Source organism: Silurus aristotelis (genome assembly GCF_946808225.1).
Source record: "Silurus aristotelis genome assembly, chromosome: 18".
Lineage (NCBI taxonomy): Eukaryota > Metazoa > Chordata > Actinopteri > Siluriformes > Siluridae > Silurus > Silurus aristotelis.
Genome location: NC_139591.1, coordinates 12,929,559 through 12,941,829, shown reverse-complemented (window position 1 = coordinate 12,941,829; position 12,271 = coordinate 12,929,559). Strand labels below are relative to the sequence as shown.

The window sequence follows — 12,271 nt, the reverse complement described above, 5'->3', positions numbered from 1 at the left end:
CACACACACACACACACACACACACACACACAGTAAAACTATGTCAAATGCAATTGCTGCTACAAATACCGCTCCCTTCCCCCCTTTGGGTTTCCTTCTGCACGTCTGTTCTTCATGACAATATGGCGAGTGTTAAATATCATTTAAAAAGTTAAGAATCCTTCTTTTTTTGCTTAAATGTAAATGCCTGTTGAACATAAATATATCATAGAACTCACGGTGAATCATCACCGTTGACAGACAAGATTTGTGATCTGAATGATGGCATCCTGCAGTATATCAAAGCAGCTTGGCCATCACCACTCAGCATGTGGGAATTTACACCAGCAACTTACGCACTCACTGTTTGGAACAGACACTATTGTGACATTATGCATTTTTACCCCACATTCCATTCAAGCACAGAAAAATAATGTAGCACAGTGTCCCCGGTTGTCATATTCCCATGGGACTGCAACATATAAAATGTGAATAATGTGCACTTCATGGCAATCAGTGAGATGCACAAACACACACACACACACACACACACACACACACACACACACACACACACACACACACACACACACACACACGAACACTGAGTCCATGCTTCCCCAGTTGCCAATCCGTTACTCTGTCAGACAGCGAACGTAAACAAATTGTCTAACTGCAATGAAAACACTCCCCTAGTCCATGTGCCTGTGGGAGACAAGCGTCTCTATCCCTCGTCTGTTCCACTGTGGGAACTAGAACGTCACTCACACAAAATTGCCGGACATTATAAACCCTTGACTTGATTATAGTCACCAGCCTCACAATGAAAATATCAGGTCTCTCAAAGACACTTACAGAACATCATCCAGAGTAAAACATTTAAGTATGTTTTTGATTGGGGTTGAAAAGATGACCACTGTCTCTTGTATAGAAATCAAACCTTTTTGATACACTTATTACAAGTAAAAACTAAAAACAAACATACCAACCAGCATGGGTGACAGCTCACACACGCTTACTCAAGAACACATGAAACCCTCATGCCTCTTTCACAAATATTAACTATTACACTTTCCCACATACTTGAGCTCAAACACACCTCTAATTTGCTAATGTAACTTTGATTGACAGGGGAATGCCATCCCTCCCACTCAGAGAATTTTCCTTCCTTTTGCCAACAATATGGATTTCAACACTAGGACAATTTGCTAAAGGTTTCTATATAGTGACATTTGTCTCAGATTTTTGGAATTAGAAAGGAAACAGATGTTTATAGCTGTAATAATATAACTAATAAAATGACTTGCCTCATTGATGTTTCCCAAATGTAAAGATTTTTAAAATATAGATAAATAAAAAAATATATAGTGACAAAACAATTAATACAACTATTTGAGAATGATAATCATGTTTAGGGTGGTATCATTGACTCTGTTTCAATTGGTAATTAATTTTTCTAAACCAAATTGCCCCCAAGTGTTTTAGTCTATATGAATTAAATGCACAATTTTTTGGAGAGTTAAGTTTGGTCTGCTTGACAGTCTTCAACTATGACTATGAAACTATAAAAGTTTTTGACCCAGTTTATTCTGACAAGAGATAAAAAAACAAAAAAACAAAAACAAAATACTGGTCACATTATTTGAATTGAATGACATGTTTCAATAGCTTCAGCATTTTGATTTGCAACAGATGATGCAATAACTACCATGTCATTGTGTTTTATTTTACATGCTCTGTGTGCCTATATGTGTGTGTGTGTGTGTGTGTGTGTGTGTGTGTGTGTGTGTGTGTGTGTGTGTGTGTGTGTGTGTGTGTTTGTCAATACCTCCAGCTGTGTCAACACCTTAAGCCTGTGTACAGCCTAACATGAAATGAAGATTAAGTGGGATCCACTGGGACCCCACTTTGTGTTTATTTGCAATGACATAAATTAATTTGTCATGAAAAGAAACCCTAAATATTGGTGTGTACTCTTTTAAAGCTCACCAGCCTACAGAACCGAATTCATTGAACATTTTCACTGGACTACTAGAGGGAACGTTTTGCTAATGAGCTTGGTGGGTTTGATAGCGCAACAGTGCACCAATGCTAATAGCTTTAAACTGGCCTCTTGGTGGGAACCAGTTATCATGATTAAATTCCATCGTGCTTGTTATTCACTTCAGCTCTCACTTGTTCATAGAAAAAAATTGCACTTTTTTGGATGAAGTATTTGTTTAATCAATAATAAATAACATGAGCCATAAATGTAAAACTTGCAGAAAAACTGTGCTGTGATCATTACCATTGCCTCATCTTTCAAAAGGGAGTGATCCAGACATGAGGTAATCCAGCAGGAATAATGCTCCGAAGCGTGTGCCATACAAAACACACATTTAGAAAATGTTCTTGGCATGCTGTTTCTTTTTTTTCATAACCAAATGTAGTGGATAAACTGAAATGTGTCTGTTTTTTTCCATAGAAAGAAATTGTTTCAATTAATTCGGGGTAGGTGATTTTTAAACAAATTAAACATTTTTTTTTCTGCATTTAGGGGTGAACACTCCAGTCCAGGTTAGTATCTCACCATTAACTAGCTGTAAATAGAAATCCCATACATTTTTATTTTGACTGTAACACGAGCTATTACACCAACTCAGGCTTGTTATTGCTCTGTATTCAGAGCCAGCAGGTCCACACACACACATACACAGTGTGACTCGCCTTCCACAGTGCGAACGACTGAGCTGAAGTCTGTGAGCCAGCTTTATTTCAGTACCTTTAGTCCCAGTGGAAGAAATGTCAGGCATTTGCCTCACCAATCTGTGTATGTGTGTGTGTGTGTGTGTGTGTGTGTGTGTGTGTGTGTGTGTGTGTGTGTGTGTGTGTGTGTGAGTGAGTGATGGGGGAGGGGGTGTATATTTATGAGCATGATGTGCACTGAGTATTTTTGGCTCTGTGTGAGGAGATGGGAGGAGACTGGAGGTGTTCTTTTCAGGGGTACAAGCGACCAGCAAGCATGGAGAATGAAATCTAAAGAAATGGGAACAATCAAGAAGTGAGATAGCTGAAGCAATAGCGGAGAGAGAGGGAGTGAGAAAGAGAGAGTGTGTGTGAGAGAGAGAGAGAGAGAGAGAGAGAGAGAGAGAGAGAGAGAGAGAGAGAGAGAGAGAGAGAGAGAGAGAGAGCGTTAGAGAGAGAAGTGGATAAGAAGTAAGGCTCTTTGATCCATTGCATCACCCGCTGCTATGCGTAAGCCAACTGGAGGACCTGGTGAACTGGCAGCTATTCTGAGAGAGAAGACGCCACTGATCTGTCTCATGACTGCTACAAAACACCATCAGGGTCACGCAGCATGCACACACTCACACACACCCGCACGCACACACACATACACACACACACACACACTTCTCAGTATGACCTCATCATCATGGGCACACAAAACACGCACTATATCAGCTGTGCTCTAACAGATTCTATTTTACCCTGGAAACTGGTTGCATCCTTAACTCTAAATTTAAAAAAGAAAAAAAAAAACTCTTGCAGGATCAAGTGGGAGGGTGCCAATATTTTACATACACTCCATGAAATTTGGAGAATATACCAAGGATATAGAATATACAACAGGCAAGAATAACCTCAGTAACCCCAGTGACTGCATCTCTGTCATATCTGCTGTCACACCAACCTGTCAAGCTGCCTCTCCGAAGTACTGAATTGGTGATGCTTGTTAAGATTCAAGCATTTGTCACAGCTCTCCCCCACACACACACAGCTTGGCAAGGAGCTTCACACACACACACACACACACACACACACACACACACACACACACACACACACACACACACACGCACACACACACACACACACACACACACACACACACACACACACACACACACACTAGCACTCTCAGACAGCCCCTGGCTAAACTCTAAATTAAAGACCTAATGTGCAATCCTCCTGTGATGCTCACAGCTAATGAAATGGAGAAGCTAAGCCCCTGAGCAGTGGACACAGGAGAGGAGGACACCTGACTCCCTTTGTGTGTGTTCTCTGTCTGCCTCACATAACTACACTCTATGGCGAATGCAGCGAATGTGATACCTGCGATGTGTTATCTCTTGGATAACATAAATCCCCTCCATAGTGCTTGACACTGCCTTATACGTTTATACATTATTATTGTCAATCTTGTTCTCTTGTGGCAGTCCGCTTGTTTTGTGCTTACATAGCACTATGATAAAAAATACAAGTAGACATTCATAAATATGTACAATGGAATAACTGGCCCTGTATGGTAAGGAGGGCACTTGCACTGCACTGCACTTCTGTACAAAGCTTGTATCATTATCCTCCAGAGATGCTCTAGCTATTCAGAATGTTTTTTTCCCCTCTCGTCCAATCAGACAGAAGAGACAGGTCATTAGAAGGGCAGTCTGGACCTGTCACAGTGAGGTTAAAGGGCAAGCACCTGAGTAATGAGAGCCACAATAGATATTTACATTTTGCAAATGAGTTTGGAATGGGCTTTATTTTATCCATCCTATCTCATCATAAGTGTTTTTCATGAGTGTGTTGCACTGTTAAAAAAGTTTCTGCTTTTTTATATAAATTCAGTCACTCAGTGCCAGGGTTTGTCTATCTAAACATACATCAGATTCATGGCTCAAAATGAAGTTCTGTTTTATCCATTTTATGGGATTTTTTTAAAAGAAAATAATCACTGACAATGAAAACAAGAAAAAAAAAGCATTTCATGAGCTTGAGCATTTGTTTTTCACCCTTTGTGAGTCATATCAGGTAGACTGTTTGCTGATGCCATCGTGTGGATTTTGGCTGTGGATTTTTTCCCAGGTGCCAGTCTGGAAAAGGGAGACGGTGATGCACGTACGGGCCAAGTGCTTCTCCTTGTCGGATCCGATAGCTAAGACAGCACGGCAAGCCGCAGAGCCCCAGCACTGGCTGTCAGCCAGCTGGCCGTCTGGGATTACTCCAGATTGGAGCTCATTAGCGTCCCACTGAGAATCCTTCTAAATGGTATCAAGCTGCTATTTTAGAGGAAGTAATCTCAAGATGGTAATTGTGCTGCTTGAATTATTTCAAAGAGATTGGTTGAGTTCGAAGCAGTACCTGGTGCTCGGGACAAGGGAAATACTAGGAAGGCAGTTGTGGAACTCAAAGTCACGGGGAGCTTGAAATCAATAGGGAAAAGTAGCAGAGCATCAAATACATGCATTCAAGGCAAACAACTGGCCTAAAAGGTGTGACTACTGATATGCAACAGTGTCCCCACCTCCTTCGTTGGCCTGGGGCCACTGGTAGCTAAGATCAAGTCGATGGACCTTCTCTCTAGGTATGTCAGACCCTGAAAGATGAGCACAGCTAATAGTCTCATTACACACACCTCCTTGTGCTCATGCTACTGCTTAGTGAGGAGAGAAAGCAAGGAAACAAAAGAACCGCAATATTACAAATTTTACTGTACTTCTCCCACATAAATGCTTTAGCTCTTCTCATACATAACAGTTCTGTAAGGGTCTAACGAGACCTCAAGAAGATTAACAGACTTATCACATCCAGATCTCTAAACTGCATTTTGTCCCATACACTTTTTCTTGATCTGATCTACTGCAATGGCCTTCTCTTTTGCTGGCAAGCACCCAACAGCAGATAGGCTTTCTCTTTCTGAGGTGGCTCCTGTTTCAGCTCCACATCTCTATCTCAAGCCTTATCAGGTGACCTAACTGCTTAATATTGTTTATGAGAGCACCTGGGCATTTACTGGCTGTCACTTAAACTGACTATAAATAAACCGACTATAAATAAATAGTATTCAGTAAATTATATATTATATAGGCAAACATCATTCACACTTAAGTTGTGCTACTAAATAAAGGCTAAACACTATTGCTAAAGACAACAGGAAGGTAATTGCTATAATTAGCATGATTTATTTGCGTGGCCGGCAAGAACCATTCGCTATTTCAATTTGTTATTAACGCTTTCCAGCAAAGTGTCCATTCCTTCAACAAATGCGGCTGACAAAAAGGTAAGAACAGATTCTTTTAGAAAGTGAGAAACCAGACACTATTCTTTTTCCTCCCTCATTTTGGCTGCCTACTGATAGAAGGCTAGATCAGGTAACCTTGCCCGAAAGCTAAGGGGACATCGTTGGAGCAGGAATCTAATATGGAGATGCAGAAATTACAGACAGGACTTGGGATGAATAATTCAGTTAAGACTGCCAGTTCACTGATTAATTAATCATCAAGCACCTCTCCACTGGGGGATATGTGAGAGCCAGACAAATGAACTGTTTGCATTCAGCTGTCTTTCTGAGTGCTGCTCACTATAAGTTTTAATCAACTCAAGAGTCTTTTGCCATAAAGAAGCACTTGCCAATGTGTAAAGATTTGGTTTAAATGGCTCAATTTCATATTATATTCTGTCACTAACAGAAGGGAGCAACAGCAGTATGTGCATGACTCAGGAGAAATCAACACAGATAAATACGTCTAAGCAAGAAGGTAATTTTGTATCAGTATGGCTTCATGATTGTTGCACTTTGGTTAACAGTTTAGTTTTTTCCCTACAGCTAATCAAAAGACAGCAGGAAAGCCTGTGGGAGACGGGGGGAGAAGGGGAAGTCTCATGGGTTTGGGCCTTTGGATTCTGAGTGCAGCAATGCCTCTGCTCCTTCCAGTCCATCACAGCCCGCTCCCCTGTTAATGAGTTCACAAAGCCTCCTCAGGAAGGCCCAGAGAGGCCAGCCAGCAACTTGTGGGAAGGGGGGCTAAAGAATTGGAAGGCAAAGAAGAGAAAATAGGAGTTAAAAAGAAAAAGAGGTTGCGGTTTCCAACTCCCAATCCATGTTGAGTCATGGGTAGTGCAGCAGACCAAGGGCAATAAGTCTTGGAATACAGGTCAATGTGAATAATTTAAGGCTGTTTTCCTGGACACAGATTAAACCTAGTCACTGGATTGAGTTATACTGTCAGTGAGGAGTCCTCCTAGAAATCATTTATCAGTTTCGTACAAGTCTTGCTTTATAATCAGTGTTGTCTAGACAAGTAAGGCCACTTCGATTAAATAAGCCCTCCCGTTTTGTGAACAAGGAAATGCAAGTCATTTTCTTCTTCTGATACATATTTTCAAAGGAAGAGTTTCATGAAAAGTCCTAATAATTTTGTTTGTTCTTTTTGCCTATATTAAGGGTGCTTATAAGTCACAACTAATCTATCCCCCAGTGCACACTTCCTTTTTCAGTTCCACTGCTGACAGCCATAGACCATTCATATGGTAAGTTATCCAGTTTTACTTCAGCAGCCCTGAGGATAAAAGAATCATTAAATGCATCCCAACCTCCTGAACTGGCCTGCAGCGCTCACTTACTTGCCCCATACAACTTGCACAAAGAAAAGTATTCCACAAGCCAGGCAAGCATCCCTCCCCCAGTGCCACGAGAGATGCAACAGGCTTTCCCAAACACAGGACAACTGAGAGTCCTCTCCTCAGGCCTCTCCTCCCCTTCCCTCCCTCCCCTCCCTCCCCTCTTCCTCATTCTTTCGAAGAAAAAGGATCCAAAAAAGCTTTTTTCACCAGCTTTCTTTTGGATGAGCAGATTGAGCTCTCTTTAAAAAGATACTAAAATCTTTGTTTTACTCGTATTGTGCAGTTGGGGGATTTTTTCTCTTCTTCATCTCTCGCTCCTGCAGCTGATTTCCATCAGTGCAGCCCAGCTATTTAAGTGTGCATTGTGTGAGCTGACCTATGAAAAATTCAGGGGACATGAGGAAGGGCCCTAGCCAGCGTCCCACCACTGACTGGCTCCTCAGGGATCGCCAGGCTTTGGGCAGCCAGTGGCATTTGCACACCAATTGCAGAATCCCATTCTGGAGGGAAAGGAAGGACTAAAGTTCCCCTCCTCCTCATCCTCCTCTATTCTCCCTCTTTCCAGCAATCCTCACCATGGCACGGACATGAATAGAGAAGCCCACTCTGGGGCCAAGTGAATGGACAGACTGTCAGGACTCTCAAAGGCCTATAATGTTGTAGCCACTTGGGCTGCATATTAACATGTATGTAAGGAGCAAACCATGCGGCAGCACTCAGGCAAACACACACACACACACACACACACACACACACACACACACAGACACACACACACACACACACACACACACACACACACACACACACACACACACACACACACACACACACACAAAGAATGGAAAAGTGATCTGCTCCTAAAACAAACATACACAAATATTCCAGGCTTAAGGTGGAGGCAAGGCTCAGATACTGCCAATATACACGTGTTCCAAAAAAAAAAAACCTTTTTTTTTTCAAAATATTGCAATTCAAATAAGCATAGGAAAGACAAACAGAACTATGAGGTGATGGTAATGCAGTTAATATGAAGTCTATGAAGCTTTTTTAACAGTAAAACACTAGAAATAAATGCATTGGATTACTCATATATAAAAACAAATTCATTTCACATATGTTTTACATAAATAAAGAACATTAGTTTGTAGCTATTGTAGTGATCATATCTCTAGGCATTGGTTAGAGCGAATACAATTATAAAGAGCTGGAAATTAGTCCCCTGATGACAATATGAACCAGGGAAGGCAGAAATTTGCAGCCATTTCTAAATGGGAAAGTGTCTTGCTGCAGTCCCAGCAAATTGGAAAAACAAGTGCAAGAATGTCTGGCAGCAGCCAAGGAAAATGCACCTTCGGCCTAGCTGTGCTAGGACATTTTTCAGACTGCTTTTCCTGTTAAAGATTCCGTCTCTTAGACTGTGTATCACCCTTGGGAGCCAGAGGACACCGTAACATTAACTCTTTCTGCACTGCACACAAGTTCCGATGATGCCTGATTCATGAAGTGGTGTAACACAGCTGAAAAACGTGTACATTTAGCAACAACTGTCTATAATTGGAAGCATATGCTGGATTTTCCAAAACCTTGCATCATCTAGCTTTCAGTTGTGGCAGACATTTTGACTTGGGTTTCAACAATGCTACATCGTCACCCTTATGAGGCTGTCATAGGGATGATCTAAGATCAAATATATAATAATAAATATATATGTCAATCGACTAAAATATTTAATCGAACGTCATAAGTTAACTTGTGATTAATCACAACTTAATCGCACATTTTTATCTGTTCTAAATGTACCTTAAATTAATACTTTTCAAGTTTTTATTACTGTAATCAACATGAGTATTGACAAATATGATTGCTTTATGAAAATGTATGTTTATTATTACTCAAACTATGCTCAACATAGAGCATGAAGACCAAACATTCTTGAAAATGGTTTAAAGTAAATATAGTGTTTTAAATAACGCAAATCATCAGGACACCAAACTGAACTTTTGCTATGTTTCCACACAGACTTTTTTCCCGACACTGTGTTTATTGCCGGATGTGTGCATCATGGCAGATTTTGGTGCTTGATTGAGACTTGGCGCATCAGTAAAACAAATGTTTAGTGAATAAAAAAAAAAGTTTTTTTTGCTGGAGTTTACTTATTTTTTTTATATCTGAGTAAATGTGTGTTGCATTGAAGGTTTTAAGTTCACCTATTTTAAATTTATTTATTTATATTTTTAATAAAAATGGTCAAACATTTCTAACAAACATTTAGCTGTGTTCAGCTTGTTTGTTTTAGAATATCTCATGGCTGGGCCTGCAAATTAATGTAAAGCGTATGAATGTGGCACGCTACATAGCTGACTCAAAGCCTGGCTACAGTTTACAGGCATCACTGAAAGTATCCCTTGACTTAGAAATAGTCTCCCCCTCTCTTTCTCTCTCTCTCTTTCTCTCTCTCTCGCTCTCTCTCTGCTTCACAGTTGCTTTCCAAAACTATTTTCCCACTGTTTAAGATTAGTTCAGGGTAAACATGAACCCACTATTTCTCAGACTGTATCTCAACCCTCATAGACCCTTAAAGAAACAAAAATATTAGAATATTTCACAAAAAACAGAGTGCACTCAATTTGTTTTATATTGATGAGTGTCAGGTGCAGAAAACAATGATTTACAACATCATTCTGAATTAATCCATATTATACAGTTGCTATACAGTTTATTTACATTTCCTATACATTCTAAAAGAAAAACATTTTTAGCTTTGTAAATATTGCAGTAAAAGCTCTTGGCTTTTCATTGCCAACTGCTTTTAATTAAAAAAGTCACTTCCGCATGTGTATAAGTCCATTCAAAAACATTTCACACTGTGAAAATCCACATGAAAGTTAAGGGCCTTTTTTGAAGAAGAAGAAGAAATAGACGACGATGTGTCATGACTAAAAAGCAAATTCAAATAAAAAACAAAACCAAATAAAAAAAAAACATAAGCAAGGAAAGAGGTAGAGTATGGAAAACACTGAGGTGTCAAACACCAATAAACTGGTTAAAGATCTTTTGAATCAACAGAAGGACACCCATTTTCTTAAAAGGAAAAGTCTTTTGTCAATGGCTATTGTCCCTGCTTGAATAGGCTGCCAAGTCTGGCCAAACATATTCAGCACCAGTTAGTTTAAAAGCAGGGAGAAGCTCAGTATGTCAATGAAGGCCGAGTGAAGGGGAAAACCCAAATAGAGAAGAGTATCGGCTTGAAACAATGGCATTCCGACACTGGCCAGGCCGCCACAAAGGGATGAGCTCAGCCTACATATCAGATTTCCAAAAGCAGGAGGGAGAGAAGGGAACCCCCACTGGCCTTTCAAAGTCAAAAGGTTGACCCACCACAGTCAGAAAAACCCAGGACTGAGGACCAAAGTGAACTGGTAGGCATTTTTTAACACAATACTGAAAGTAGTTCTTCTCTTGTGAATAGTTTCTGTTTTAACTCTAAAACAGCAGAAGGGGGGTCAAAACCGACATTTGATATCACAGCCAAGTTTCCATCTGTGATGGATAAAATGCGGTGAATATATATTTCAAATGTTCATCATTTATGATCAAAAACGATCAAATGGATCAAATAAATAAACTAAAGTAATATTGTTCCAGCAAAATTTTGGATGACTTGAAAAGGCCAGGAACCAAGACAGAGTCCTGATGTATGCTCAATATGAAGAAATATTTTTCAGCTTTTCATCAACGTCTCTACATTAAAAAAAAAAAAAAAAAAAAAAACCCCACAACACCTCAAAATATTTTAACATTCACTTGACAGTTTAAAAAAAATGAGGTATTCAAAACAAAATTAGAAAAGAGGACAAATGGCGAAAAGGATTAAAAAAATATTTGTTAAATTCGGCCACGCTGTCCAAGATTCCAATCTGATGTGCTTAACTTTCCTAAGTCACAGTCTTCAGCCTCTATACTGGAGCTTCCAGTAGAGACTCAGAGTGTGTGGCCTTCTAGCAGCATTGAACACACACTGTGAGATGGCGGTGGCCTCACTGTTCCTGATGAAGACATTATCCAATTATCAGTGAAAAATAAAGGACCAAAGACTAACCACCACAGTGATCTGTCAGGTAGAAGCAGGCAGGAAGTACCCCTGCCCCCAAAGTGTTTGGAGCTGATTTTGGATGTTTAAATTTGAATATTGGGTGCTCCGTGAGAGCTTTAGTGGATCCTTCATCCCTCAATCTCCCTGTGCAGTGAATAGACAGGTTCTGGGCTCCTTCAGGTTTTCCTCCACTCCTACACCAACCTTGAACAGCACCTGCAGCGAGCACAGGCAGAACAGTTTAGTCATAAGTCTTTTCTCGTACATTTTTCAATTTTGAAGAATGCTGTTAAACGACAGTTGTTACCTTTTTGGCGACTGAGGGAGGAGTCGTTGAGGGATATCCAACAAGTGATCCTACCCATGCCCTTGGGAAACAGAGAGAGGGAGAGAGATAGATTAGGATCAAATTACTGGGTTAAATTGGAAACATGCAAGTATTAGAATATCAACTCTACTGCAAATCATCTCAGTGGGCTAAATTTAAGATTTCATTACTCAAGCCTTGGAGTGTCTACCTGTCATTGTTGGCTAGTTTCATCCAAAGCTCTAAACACCTGCCAACTGAACTGCGGGGGTCTTGTGGGTGCCTCCCCACACAAGAGCACAGCCAGCGTTTGGCTCTCACGCTCTCTTTTACATTAACAAGTCCCTCTTGGACCTGGTTTTATGTACTGTTATATGGTTCAAATTTCTATTGACAAATTTAAATGAAACTGCTTTCAAATATTCTACAGAGTGAGTGGAGAGAAAAGCTGAGGTACAGTATATGAGGGGCCTGCCTTCATGAGCTCAGGGGCTGGAGAAGGGAGG

General features: G+C 40.3%; 1 protein-coding gene across 1 annotated transcript in view; it reads right to left on the bottom strand.

The window, feature by feature from the left end:
• Positions 1-9,982: 9,982 nt before the first annotated feature.
• The window catches only part of mn1a (meningioma 1a), a 10,175-nt gene continuing 7,886 nt past the window's right edge, over positions 9,983-12,271 (bottom strand). The window contains exons 3-4 of the mRNA XM_083569295.1: positions 11,766-11,826; positions 9,983-11,674 (exon numbers count right to left, since the gene is read on the bottom strand). Of these exons, the coding sequence (XP_083425421.1) occupies positions 11,816-11,826 (11 nt within the window). The 3' untranslated portion in view covers positions 9,983-11,674; positions 11,766-11,815. The remainder of the gene's footprint in view (positions 11,675-11,765; positions 11,827-12,271) is intronic.